Genomic DNA, 14,282 nt, shown 5'->3' on the forward strand with positions numbered 1-14,282 from the left:
TCGAGTGCTCTGGGAGATGGCGGGGCCTGTAGGAGACCCTCAGTCATTGGTGGTGGGCACGTTCCGGGGCATCTGAGATTTCAGTCTTTTGCATCCTGGCAAACTTGCACTTTCGCCATTGCCATCCATTTTCCCCATTAGAAGCCCAAACCTGATTCTGGACTTGAACCTCTAGAACTGTGAGCGAAACAAACTTTCATTTATCCGTGGCTTGTCTTAGATATTTCACTTGGCAACAAAAGCTGACTAGTTCAACAGCTATCGCCAGTGTGGCACTAGATTAGTTTGTGGAACCCCCTTTTGCTTTTTAGCTATTTTTTGTTGTATATTCCTACAAGTTAGACTGTCTCATTCCCAAAATGCTGTGATCAACCAATAGCTTAAAACAGCAGCAACAAGTTGTACTTGTCTAGCACTTTCTGTGTGCTAAACATCATTCTAAGTGCTTCTCTTGCCTCTTGCATCTGACTAGGGACAGACTCTGAGCAGAGAGAAGCTTTTCGAGAAACTAGTGGGAGGAAAGTGAGAATGAATTAAAAGTTACAAAGTGAGACTGCAGATGAGGTTGAAGGATTGAGGGGGAGGGAAAAAACCCTTTTTCTTGGCGTATCTTGTCTCTGCATGCCAGCGTCGTGCTCTATGTTAGCACAAAGGGCATTTGGTTGGCAGGAGGCTAGCCTGTGTGAAAAGGGTGGCTCAGGGGCCAGTGCTGTGATGCAGCTGGTGGAGGTGCCAGCCATTATGTCCTGGCCACTCGCTTCAGATCTTCCCCCAGCTAACGCACCTGACACGGCACCCCATGGGAGACCCACAAGCTCCTGGCTTCATCCTGACCCAGCCTGGCCATTTGGGGAGTGGATTGGTAGATGGAAAAGTTCTCTTTCTGGCACGTGATCTCTTTCGCTCTTTGTAATTGTGTCCTTCAAAAAAATTCTTAAAAAAAAAAAAAACATGAAGAAGAGGGGAGATCCAGATCATGACTGGACTTATTCTCAGAAACTCCTGTGTCTTTGAGTAGAGCAAGGCGAGGCGCATTTCCATCTGCCCCAGGGTGTTAGAGCCGCCGGAGGCAGAAATCAGCTGGCTGCCCTCACTTTCTTTTCCCACCACAAATCTATTGCACACTTGCTTTGTGCTCTGTGCTAAATTGAGGTTTAATGTAAAGTCATCATTTACTTTCTTGCCCTGTCCAACTTGTCACTTCGCTTTTGGATATCTCGATAGTCCTTTAAATTGGAAACATAGACTTTTATAAAGTATTTAGACTTAAAAAGTATAAAAGGAAAAAATTGCTCTTGAAAATACATGTTGGGGCCTGGTGCGATGGCGCAGTGGGTAAGGTCCTTGCCTTACACGCCCGGGATCCCATATGGGCGCCGGTTCTATCCCGGCAGCCCCGCTTCCCTTCCAGCTCCCTGCCTGTGGCCCGGGAAAGCAGTCAGGACGGCCCAAAGCCTAGGGACCCTGCACCCATGTGGGAGACCTGGAAGAGCTCCTGGCTCCTGGCTTCGGGTCAGATTGGCTGGGCTCTGGGGATTGCAGCCATTCAGGGAATGAATTAGCATACAGAAGGTCTTTCTCTCTGTAAATCTGGCTTTCCAATAAAAATAAATATCTTTGTTTTAGTTGAATCGGTCCATTTAATGTGAGTTTTCTAGTAATATGCAGAGGACTGCTGGTGGCGTGATTTAAATAGTATCTACCCATTCATTCCTGATATTGGTAATTTGTTTCTTCTTTCTCAGTCACTTTAAGTGGAGGTTTATTAGTCTGTTTATCTTTTTTTTTTTTTTTTTTAAAAAAAACGACCTTTTCAGTTATTGAAAAAGATTTCTCAGTCGGGGTCCCTTGGCCAGCAAGTCAAACCCAGACACTTGTTGTCTTTGTGGAACCTTTGTTGTGGAGATGACACAGCAAAACCGGTGCGCAGCAGCTACATTTGGCGAGGTGCGCTCTCTCCCCTCTCTCTCTGAGGCGCGCTCTCTCTCCCCTCCCTGGTTCTCTGGCTCCCTTATATATTGGGTAACCCGGCCAATCAACGTAAAGGTCACCTGTGCACGCAGTGGGCAGGCCAATCATCACACAGATCACGCGCTGTCCACGTGCCATCCATGCACCCCTGGGCCAATCACAGCAGACTTCCTGAGACTTGTTTTTTCTACCACAGCAGGAAGCAGCAGTTCGGTGCCTGTCTTTCTAGGTGTGGGCTGCAGGCTCCCTACAGCTCCCCACATTTCTCCATTTTATTTATTTTCCTATAGTTTTTGTTTCTTCTGCTTGCTCTGGAGGAGTCTATCTCCCCGGTTCAGTTTGTTGAGCTGGAATGGGAGATGATTGGACTTTAGCACATGTTTTGCCAGCTCTACTGCACTTGAGTCCTCTTGTGAATGCTATTTAGATGTACTGTGCCAAGTTTTAGTCTGTTTTCATTTTTGTTTAGTTAGAAATGTTTTCTAATTTTAATGTTGCTCTTGGCTTTATTCCATTTATTATTTAAAAGAATGTTATTTCCAAGTGTTTGGTAATTTTTCAGATGTAGCTCTGTTGGATTTCAAGTTGAAGTTTTTTGAGGCAGGGTCACGTGCATCCGCTTGTGTGTGCGTTCATGCACGTATGCCGTTAATCCAGCAGATGCCCACCGTGGCCTGGAGAAGCCAGGACCTCCCTGCAGGCGTCCCTGGTGGGAGTTGAGGACTCCACTCTTGCCACCAGCGCTGGCTGCCTCCCAGCTTGGTGTAGTTAGCAGGAAGCTAGGTTTCACGGACTTAACCCTGGCACTCTGATATGCGATGAGCCTATCTTAATGTTAGACCCAGTTGTCACCCATAGGATCCAGATTATTTAGAAGGTAAAAACTGGCTACTCCCGTGAGTTAGGTGAAGGCTGTGCTGGTATCTCTATCAGTGTAAGGGAGCCAATTATAAAACTCTTGCCTCACTGGCTTGTGTGTCTATCCTAGTCTCGGATTTTTCTGACTAAAAGAAACTGTCTTCTCTCAAAATGGTAGTTTTTTTTTTTTTAATTTTTATTTGAAAAGCAGATTTTACAGAGACAAGAACAGAGAAGTCTTCCATCTGCTGCTTCACTCCCCAATGGCCTTAACAGCCAGAGCTGGTCTGATCCGTAGCTGGGTGCCAGAAGCTTCTTTTCAGTGTCCCACATGGGATAGAGGCCCAAGGACATGGATGATCCTCTGTTGCTTTCCCAGGCTAGAAGTGGAGAGCCAGGTTAGAAATGGAGCCGTCAGGACACACACTGGTGCCCGTATGGGATGCTGACGCTTGCAGGCAGAGGATTAGCCTGGTATGCCACTGTGCCAATGCCCAACAGTAGCTTGGATTGTATCTTTTGAAATAATATTGAAGGAACCACATGTTCATTCATATTTATGATATAATGTGAATAATGATGCAGTCTGGGAGTTTTCTTAATCTTGGACCCCCTGAAGATCAAACAGGCTGTAGTGCTTTTCATTCCGGTTCTTTTTAGTGAGCTGTTGAAATGTGTTGGACATGTAACATGTAACGTGTAACATGCCAGTGTGTTGTTTGTGTCTTGCTCAGTCCGAGGGGAAAGGCCATAGCAGTACTGGAGATGCGATATATGAAGTGGTGAGTCTGCAGCGAGAGTCCGACAGAGAGGAGCCAGTGACTCCTGCTAGCGGAGGGGCGCCGTTGTCACCCCAAGAGGATGAGGCCGAAGAGGGTAAGTGCCTCCATTTATGACTGGTAAAGGGGTGTGTGTGTGTGTGTGTGTGTGTGTGTGTGTAAGGAAGAGGTAGGAGGGAGGACGTTCGTCTGGCTAGCTTCTACTCTGTGTTGTAGAGAATTGTATTTAGTTGCTTTGGTTGCGCTGTCTGCAGTGCTACCGTATCTGATTATTTACAATTTACATATCATTTTGGGATTTTTTCTCCCTGTTGTAAAGTGTGTATGAGGTGTTTATGAGAAATGGATCTCTGTGTCCCCTGTCACAGTGTTGTATAGGATGTCTTCCTGTTCTCAAAATTTGTCTTTTTGTCTTGATACTGGATGCCTTTTTTTTTTTTTGCTATGTAAGTCTCTATTCCAAGGTTATACTGTAGTTTGTCTTCTGATTTGTCTAATTAAGGGTGTTTTGTTTCTTTCCAATTGTTAACAATAAAGTAGAGGTACTAAAAACATTTATGCATGAAATTGTGTGTGAATGGCAGTTTTCGGCTCACCTCGGTCCTCGGGAGTGCGATTGTCGCAAGCCAGTGTGGCTACCGCATGGCTGCACTGTTCTGCGTTGCCACTGCCCGTGAGCGGGTGATCCCATGGCTGCAAACCCTGGCGTCTGGTCAGTGGTTTCTGATGTTGTCTTTCTTTTTCCTCTCAACTATCCTAGTACGTGTACAGTCATTGAATTCACAATTCCCCAACACATGATGGTGAGCATTTTTCTTTCTTGTTTTTGTATTTTATTTAAAGTCAGATATATAGAGATATAGGGCCACTCTTCACTGCTTTCCCAGGCCACAAGCAGGAGCTGGATGGGAAGCAGAGCCTCCTGGATTAGAACCTGTGCCCATATGGGATCCCCACACATGTAAGGCAAGGACTTTAGGCACTAGGCTACTGCACCAGGCCCATGAGCATTTTTCATTGTTTATCTGTTGTCTGTATGTTCTCTTTGGCAGAAGTGACTTGGTCAAATCTTTATCCTGTTTTAATTTTAGTTTTTGTTTTAAAAGTTATTTTTATCTCTAACTGTTAAATAATAGAATAGAGTGCAGTATATTTATGAGTGCAGTTGTGACACATATCTACTTTGTGGAATGATCTCATCAAGCTAATTAACGTATGATACATAATCACTTTGTGTGTGTGTGTGGTGAAAACATTTAGAACCTTTTCAGCTGTTTCTAAATGTGTATTACATTATTACAAACCTTATGCTTCACAGCGATCTGGTAGGTCATTATAAAATGTAGTCCTGGTGGCCAGGTGGGAGGGGAGTTCCCTGGGAATTGGAGGTGGTATCTCACTGTAGAACTCTTGGTCCTGCTGATTTGTTAAATCCAACTATGAGTATGGCAGAGTGGCAGAGCCCAAGCAGTCAAATGTGTCAGTAGGTTGGATTTCATGGCTCAGATCCCCACCAGTGCCACATCGGTGTTATTTTGAGTTGGTGGAAAAGGCTCCTGGGATGGAAAACTGTGAACTGCACATGTGGTAAACCTGGGGAAAACTGACTACTGCCCCAGGCATCGCACGGGGCCCACTGGGCAATACTGGCTTGGCATCCCACAGGTTCTATCCAGGATAGGTCTAGGTTGCCCCCACACCTCATTGCCAGCAGGTTCTGGCAAGAATAGAAGAGAAAAAACTATCTGTGCAGTGAGCAGCAGTGCCAACTCTGTGACCTGGGCTGAAGTCACCAGCTGGTGTCTCTCTAACCCCGGGCACTGCTGGCTGAGTCTCTCTAACTCCCGGGCACTGAGTGCGAGAAAGGCTGAGCAGTGGCAGTGCGGCCAGAGCAGTGTGGGACTGGACCGTTACACAGAGTGGTAAACCAGGTGCTGGGCTGCAGAGACCATAATAGAAGCATAGCAAGGGAGTCCAGGGTAAAACATCATTGGAGGGAATGGTGCAAATAATGCCCAGTGGAGCACTGGGCAGTGCACAGGATCAGTATGGCCAACCTGTAGATACATGGAGGACACAGCTTAGAAGCTGGCCCCAAGGAGAAGAATCCCTTCATCAGTGTTACAGTGGCTAAGGGCCAGGAATGAGGTCACAGGCAGTACCCCTGCAAAGGAGGTCACGGGCAGCACCCCTGCAAAGGAGGTCACGGACAGCACCCCTGCAAAGGAGGTCACAGGCAGCACCCCTGCAAAGGAGGTCACAGGCAGCACCCCTGCAAAGGAGGTCACGGGCAGCACCCCTGCAGAGCAGTGCAAGTCTGTATCTGCCTCCAGGTTCTCTGAAGAAGAGATCACTTAATGGCCAGGTGAAGGTTTAAAAATAAAAATCATTATAAGCCTGCTTAGAAACAAGAAGAAGCATATTCACAGGTTCAGGGAATATAAGGAATATGTCACAGAGAAAATACAACACTGAGGCAAAATCAAGCCAGATTATTAGAAATGAAGAACACAATGCAGCAAATTAAACATTCAGTGGAAAGGCTCAATAATAGAATGAGTGAGGCAGGAAAAAAGGTTCTCAGAATTGGAAGAAACCTTCTGCAGTAACGCTGAAACCAGCAGAAAGCTGGAGGAGGAACTGAGTCACCATGAGAAAAGCATCCAAGAATTAAGGAAAACCATTGAGAGACCAAAAAAAGGATCCTGTGCAGTGGCCTAGTGGCTAAATTCCTCACCTTGAACATGTCAGGATCCCATATGGGTACAGGTTCTAATCCTGGCAGCCCCACTTCCCATCCAGCTCCCTACTTGTGGCTGGGAAAGCAGTTGAGGATGGCCCAAAGCCTTGGGACCTTTTACCTGCATGGGAGACCTGGATGAGGCTCCTGGCTCCTGGCTCCGGATTGGTGCAGCTCTGGCCATTGCGGCCACTGGGGAGTGAATCGTTGGATGGAAGATCTTCCTCTCTTCTGTTTCTCCTCCTCTCTGTATTTCTGACTTTGCAATAAAAATAAAGTAAATCTTAAAAAAAAAAAAAAGACCAAACACAAGAGTTATCAGAGTTCCAGAAGGCAAAGAAGGGAAACTGAGTTCAAAGACATACTCAATGAAATAATAATTGAGGACTTCCATAAAGTGAAAAAACACCTGGAACACTGAGAGTGAAAGAAAGAAAAGGATATTCCAGGTTAATGAAAAGGAAAAGCAAGCTGGAATAGCTTTTCTTATATCAGATAATATAAACTTTGATGTGAAAAATATTACAGAGATAAAGGAACTGCCTAATGATCTAGGGACCCATTCAACAAGAAGAGTTCACCATAATAAAGATGCATAGGCGACGCAGGAAGATGGCGGACAAGGAAAAGAAGAAGAAGGAGAGCATTTGGACTTGTCAAAGTACATCGATAAGACCATCCGCGTGAAGTTCCAGGGGGGCCGCAAGGCCAGCGGGGTCCTGAAGGGCTTTGACCCGCTGCTGAACCTGGTGCTGGACGGCACCATTGAGCACATGCGAGATCCGGACGACCAGTACAAGCTAACAGAGGACACACGGCAGCTGGGCCTGGTAGTGTGCCGGGGCACCTCGGTGGTGCTCATCTGTCCGCAGGACGGCATGGAGGCCATCCCCAATCCCTTCGTCCAGCAGCAGGACACCTAGTCCGCCCCATTGCCCGCCCCAGCCTCCCTGTAAATCCACAGCCCCGCAAAAAAAAAAAAAAAAGATGCATACACACCAAATGTCTAGCATAGGGGACCTAGCTATGTGAAATAAATATTTAATGGAAATAAACTCCAATACAGTAATAGTGAGGGAATTTAACATCCTGCCAAACTCAGTGGACAGATCAATGAGGCATGACTTCAGCAGGGAAACAGCAGAGCTCACTGAGACAGCAGAGCAGATGGATGGAATGGGTACCTACAGAATGTGTTCCATGAGGCCATGCAACCTTCTGCAGGACTGACCGTATTTTAGGCCTCAGCAAATTTAAGAAAATCAAAATCATCATGCATCTTCTCAGAGCATCATGGAGTGAAACTGGAGAACAAGAAGTCAGAATACTCCAGAAGACATGCAAACTCTTGGAGCTGAAAGTGCAGGCTGCTAATGAACACTGGGTTGTAGAAGAAATCAAACAGGAAGTTAAAAAAAAAGATTGAGATGAATGAAGGTCTGAACACAACAGATCAAAACTTACAGGGCACAGTCATTGCAGTGTTGAGTGAAATTCATTCTAATCAATGTTTATGCCAGGAATACAGAAAACCACCAGTAAATGGGTTAACCATACATTTGAGAGAGCTAACAAAGTTAGAAAATCCATCCCAAGGTTAGCAAGAAAAAAGAAACAGTAAAAAAATGGAGGGAATAAACCAAATAGAGACTAAAAGAGCAATATGAAAGATCAGTGATTCAAAGAGCTTTTTCTTTGAGAAAATCAACATAATAAATTCATCACAAATCCAATTAATCATAAAAAGGAATGAGAAGATACAGATCGGTAGAATCAGAAATAAAAAAGGAAATATAGCAATGGATTTCTCAGACATACATAGAATAATCTGGAAATACAACAAGCAACAATATGCCAACAACTCAAAAACCAAGAATAAATGGATAGATTTCTGGACGTATACAATCTACCAAAGCTGAATCATGAGGCAATTCATAATCTAAATAAACCAATAGCCAGGATGCAGATGGAACCAGTAATTAAATTCCTGTCAACAAAGACAAGCCCAGGATTGGATGACTTCACTGCTGAATTCCGACCAAAGTTTGGACAAGAACTTACCCCAATTCTGCACAAGCTTTCCCAAACAATTAGGAAGGGAGGCAGTCCTTCCTGACTCTGTCTATGAAGCCAATATCATCCTAATACCAAAGCCAGATGGAGACACAAAAGAGAAAGGTCCACAGATCGATATCCCTGATAAACAAAGATACCAAATCCTGAACAGAACACTAACCAACAGAATCCAGCAATACATCACACATGTCATTCACCCAGACCAGGTGGGATTTGTCCCTTGCATTCAGGGATGACTTAACATATGCAAATCAGTATATGTGATATATCATGTCAACAAAATGAAAAAAACAGAAAGCATATGATCATCTCAATAGATACAGAGAAGGCATTTGATACTTTGAGGACCACTTCATGCTGCAAGCCCTAAGCAAGATATTCATAATAGAAACATTTCACAACACAAATCAGTTTATGAAAAACCTAACAGCGTTATTTTGAGTGGTGGGTGAAAGACTGGAAGCTATTCCATTATGATGTGAATCTAAACAAGGATGTCTGCTTTCATCACTGATATTCAACATAGTATTAGAAGTCCTTGCAAGAGCTTTGAGGCAAGAAAAAGAAATTCTGTAAGTTCAAATTGGAAACAAGGAATTAAAAGTATTGCTGTTTGCCAATGACATGATTTTATGCATAGAAACACCAAAGGACTCAATAAAGAGACAAAACTTACAGGAGAGTTTGGAAGTGTAGAGTGGTACAAAATCAGTGAACAAATCAATGGCCCTGGTATACAGAAATAACTCTATGGCTGAAAAGAACTTGTAAATATAGTCTCCTTTAAAATAGTGAAGAATATTAAATACCTAGAAATTAACCTAACCAAAGAAATAGAAGATCCATATGAGGAAAATGGCAAAACATTAAAAGAAGAAATAAAAGAAGACATTAAAAGAAGTAGAAATTTACCGTGTTCCTGGATTGGTCGGATCAACATCATCAAAATGTCCATATTACCAAAAGTAATATACATATTCAACACAATCTCAATTAAAATCCCAACAACATTCTTCTCAGAAATGGAAAAGAAGATCAAAAAAATTCATCTGGAAAAAATGGAGACCATGAATAGCCAAAACTATCCTGAAGCATAAAAATTAAGCAGTAGGAATCACAATTTGAGACCTCAAGACCTACTATGGGGCAGTGGTAGTCAAAACAGAGAAGAAGATCAATGGAACAGAATAGAAACCACAGAATGGATCCCATACATGTACACAAAACTAAGCTTTAACAAGAAAACTGGAAAAAATCCAGGGGAAAAAGCCTGTTTTCTTCAACAAATGTTGGGACAATTGGATATCAGCCTACAGAAGTAAGTAGCAAGACCTACCTGTCACCTTGTATAAAAAAGCAGCTCTAAGTGGATCAAGGACCTAAATCTGCACCCAGAAACTATCAAAATGTTACAGGAAAACATAGGAAGCACACTACAAGAGACAGGCATTGGTAAACAATTCTTAGAAAAGTCCCCAGAAGCATAGACAGTCAAAGCCAAAAGGAACAAATGGGACTACATCAAACTGACAGGTATCCTTGCAGCAAAGGAGACAAAGTGAAGTGGCCTGCAACAGAATAGCAGAAAATCTGCACATTACATAACAGAGGGGAGACTACTTTCTAAGATTTACAAAGAGCTCCAGGAACACAACGACAGAACATTCAACCCTGTGAAGAGATGGGTGAAGGAAATTAATAGGCATTTTTCAAAAGAATAAACTCAAATGGCTATTAGACACATAAAAAAAAATGCTCCGTCACTAGCTATCAGGGAGATACAAATGAAAACCACATTGAGATTCCATGTAACTCCAGCAAGCTTGGTCTACATTCAGAACTGTACTAACACCTGCTGGCATGGGTTTGGGGAGGGAGGTGCCCTCCTTCACTGCTGGGGAGAGTACACATACAGCTACTATGAAAGTCAGTGTGGAGAGTGTCCAGACAACTGAACGTGGGTCTGTTGTGTGACCCAGCTATCCAACTTCTGGGACTATATCCAAACCTGCATACGAGAAAGTGACTTATATTTACAGCAGCACAATCTGTAGAAGCAGAGAAACAACAGACATGGGGACAACCTGTTTGTCCATCGAAAGAGGAGTGGTTAAAGAGATTGGTGCATCTACTCCGTGGAGTATTATTCGGCCTTTAAAAAGAATGAAATTTTGCCATTTGTAGCAAAAATGGGCTTAACTAGAGACCGTTATGTTCAATGAAATAAGTTAATCCCAACAGGGCAAATCTGGCATGTTCTCTTTGATATGAGATGTAATTAACCTTCATGTAAACTGCAAGATACAGGTATATTGATAAACATGTATACACATATGTTCTGAGATGAGCTGTGTGATGGAGACTAGCATACCAAGAAATGAAGATACGTTGCAGTATGCGTCTCTACTTCCAGATCAAAGATGGACTCTGAATACAACAGTGAAATATATCTTGAGAATAGAATGCTGGACTTTGTCTATACCTGTAATGTCAGGATAGTTAAATAGAAGAGTGATGGACTTGTGACTGTTGCTGAAGGACAAAACTGTTGTTTCACTATAGGGGAAAACAGTGGGATAAATGGGGTGGGGAGTAGGAGGGGAAATCCCTGAGCCTAAGCAACTGTATCATGAACAGTAAAAAACAATTTAAAAAAGGATGAAATTAAGATTTGACACAGGCATTTGATAGAGCGTCTTGACAGAGTCTGATCAACATGTTTACCACACAGTGTAAGAAGTAACAGGCAGGAAAGCCAGACCTGAGAACATTCCAGAGGTGAAGTTAGTAAGATTGAGAAGGAACTTGGCCATTGTCAGTAGCAGAATAGAAAATATGAGAGAAGCTAACATTCTGGTTTTTACTCCAAGTCATTTTGCTTGCTGCCAACAAATGAGATGGAGAACACATGAAAAGGAAGAGTTGGTTTGGAGGCAGGGATAAGATTCATTCAGTTTTAGACATTGATGAGTTTGAATTCATTCTGGAATATTAAAATGAAATAATTTTTATTTGAATTTGTAAAAGAATTTTTATAGATAGAGATAAAAGTTCTAGTGTTGCAAACATGGAGCAATGAGAGTGGTTGAAATTAGGAAAAAAATGGGAGCGGAGATTTAATAATAGATGTCAGGAGATTACTAATACTTAAGGAGGTAGATTCAGGAAGAGAGGGTGCGGCTAAAGGGTCTGCTGGATAATTACCAGGAAAAAAAAGTAAGGAAAGCCAAATTTAAGGAGTGGCAGTTATCCAGGAGACAGTAACCCGCTGTGCGTCAGTAAGAGAGGAACCAGGCTGTTAACTGGATCCGTTGAAGGAGCTCCCTGAACTCGTCTGAGCATGGTTTTAAACAAAGTTGAGGAAGGAAGCCTCAAACTAATTATGGACTGGTGAGGAAGGGAAGAATAGCAGTTGAACAGATCTTTCAAGAAATTTAATGGGAAGAAGAGGAAAGAGATTGGACTGAATATACTGGATTTTTATTGGACAAGAGAGGGCCTTTCTTTGTTAGTTAGTTAGTTCGTTTGTTTGTTTTGGGGGGTTTCTGGAGCGATCCTGATGGTCATTACCAGAGAGGGAACCAGGGAACCAAAGTTGGAACCAGGCAAGGACCAGAGAAAGCTCCTCCCCCTAGTCCTGAAGGAAGTTTACTATTTTGTTTCTGCGGACCGCTCAGGGCTCCTGGTTGTTGTTCCGATGACCTTGGATCCTGCAAGGCAGGGTATGGGCTGCTTCCATCCCATGTGGGAGAACCAAATGGAGGTGGGTGACCTCAGAGTTCTCAAATAAACTAACAAATAAACAAATAAACAAAAAAACCCCTAGAATAGATAGAGAACAACAAGGAAAGCTTAGAAACAGGAAACGGGCAGTGAGGATGCACTTATAACTCACTGGGTGGGACACAAAGATTAGTTATTCCTCACTAGGGTTTTGAAGATTTCTCTGCACACCCCTCCTAAAACTGTTCACCTAAACTGTTGACATATGTCTTGTTAGAGTTATAGAGTTAGACTACCCGAAAAACAGCCAGGTTCTGCAAAATCGTGCTTCAACGCTATGAATTGCTAAATACTAAAATTAAAATAGACATGAGACAGCTGAATAGTAATCTATAGCCATTTTAAGGTGTATAGAACCCAATTGTATATAAACTAATAATTGTAATGTGAAGGTAGAAGTTATAGGATATGGTTCAGAACTTGCACTCGTTTTTTTTCTCTCTCTCTCTTTTAACATGCTGGTTACACAATACCATGTCAACTAATTCCATTACGTTATAAATTGTTACTGATGTAATGTCGGAGTTTTTAATTGATTGGGATGATACTCTTTCGTCTCTACCTTCAGACGAGAGATGGTCTCCCCAAGAAACTGCTGAACTTATCTGGACAATAAGATGCTGGACTCTATGCTTGGTAGATGCTTGCAAGGAGAGAATCTCAACTGAATCTGAACTGTAGTAATGCAACAAGGATCCACAATGGGGGGGGAGGGGTTTGGGGGAGGGAGGGGGGGGGAATTCCAGAGCCTGTGAAACTGTGTCGCATGATGCAATGTAATAAAAAAAAAATAAATTAAAAAAGAGAGAGAGAGAGGGCCTTTCTAAGGGGTGAGAGATGAGCTTATTTTAGATGGAGAGAGCGAGCAAAAAATAATTCACTCATTCACCATGTAGATCCCCCACATGCTTTTGTATCTTTTCAAATACTATTTACTCTGCCTAGAGGGCTTTTCAACAAAGGCATCTTAACAGTCAAAAGAAAACAGTAATTTTAGCATAATGGCAACTTCTAAGGAATGTTTCAGAATATTTTCTATGACATTTGTTAGTAGGTCCTCATATAACACTTAAAATGCATGTGATGCAGAGTGGCTTAATAAGGAGTGCGGCAGACCCAGGTCTGGTAAGAATCCTGGTAATAGTGGGTATCATTTTGAAACGCAACCATCTCAGGACATTGGACAGTGACAGAAATCACAACACAGACTGAGATTTGTCTCTTCAAGGCAGAGTTCTGAACCTTACAGGACTGAGGGGTCCATGCTGGGTGGGTCCCTGGGGGTTTCACTCCGCCGTTCCCACTGCTGACTTACCCCTGCGGTTTGGCTGCAGCAGAGCAAGCAGGAGATGGCAGCTTTGCTTTCACGGGTCAAAGGGGCTAACTTGATGTGCGGTAGGACATGAGGGAAAAACATCTATGTGTCCTCCAATTGTTGATTTTTGTAGTGAAAGAATAAGCTGATTTGACAGGTCACATGAGGTTGCATCCTGGTTGGGACAAGCCACGGATTGGCCAGGATTTAAACAAGCCCTGAGGAATGAGTGGGCATTCAGGAGGCTCTGGGTGTCTCTGGTGGTGTCCGTATTTATTCAGGGCTCAGTATGCACTCAGTGCTCACAGACGAGTGTGATGAGTCTTATTCCTGTGTTTGTGTTGGACATTGTATGTGCTGGACAGTGCATGTACATTGGAGATGTGCTCCCAGAATTTGGCTCCTAAATGGTTTTGCTTTCCCCTGCTCCCAGTTCCATCGCCTGTAGTATAGAGACAGTCTGTGTGTTCCTGGTGGAGTAAATGAAGTCTGGTCCTTTCACAAGCCATTCTCCAGGCTCCAAACAGGAGCGCCACCTGGCGACTGGTTCAGTGCTGGATTACTGTGACGCACTGTCTCCTGCCCCCTAGGCCCTCACTGACAACAGTCATTCCTTTGAAAATTTTCTTATCTTGTTATGACTCTTAAAATTGCATCTAATGATCTCTCTCTCTGTAACTTTGCCTTTCAAGTAAAAATAAATCTTTAAAAGTTTCTTTGTTGGGTTTCCTTTTTGTTTAGCCAAAGGTTTTGTGTTTGT

General features: G+C 43.1%; 1 protein-coding gene and 1 pseudogene across 4 annotated transcripts in view; both read left to right on the forward strand.

Moving 5' to 3' along the window:
- RABGAP1L (RAB GTPase activating protein 1 like) overlaps window positions 1-14,282 on the forward strand; it is a 592,969-nt gene that overhangs the window by 119,114 nt on the left and 459,573 nt on the right. For all 4 annotated transcript variants that reach the window (XM_040984290.1, XM_040984291.1, XM_040984292.1 and 1 more), the window contains one exon: window positions 3,564-3,705. In XM_040984290.1, the coding sequence (XP_040840224.1) occupies window positions 3,564-3,705 (142 nt within the window). The remainder of the gene's footprint in view (window positions 1-3,563; window positions 3,706-14,282) is intronic.
- Window positions 6,817-7,318, forward strand: LOC121159302 (annotated as a pseudogene).

This window comes from Ochotona curzoniae, unplaced genomic scaffold (assembly GCF_017591425.1).
Source record: "Ochotona curzoniae isolate NIBS_2020 unplaced genomic scaffold, NIBS_Ocur_1.0 contig_4105, whole genome shotgun sequence".
Classification (NCBI taxonomy): Eukaryota; Metazoa; Chordata; class Mammalia; order Lagomorpha; family Ochotonidae; genus Ochotona; species Ochotona curzoniae.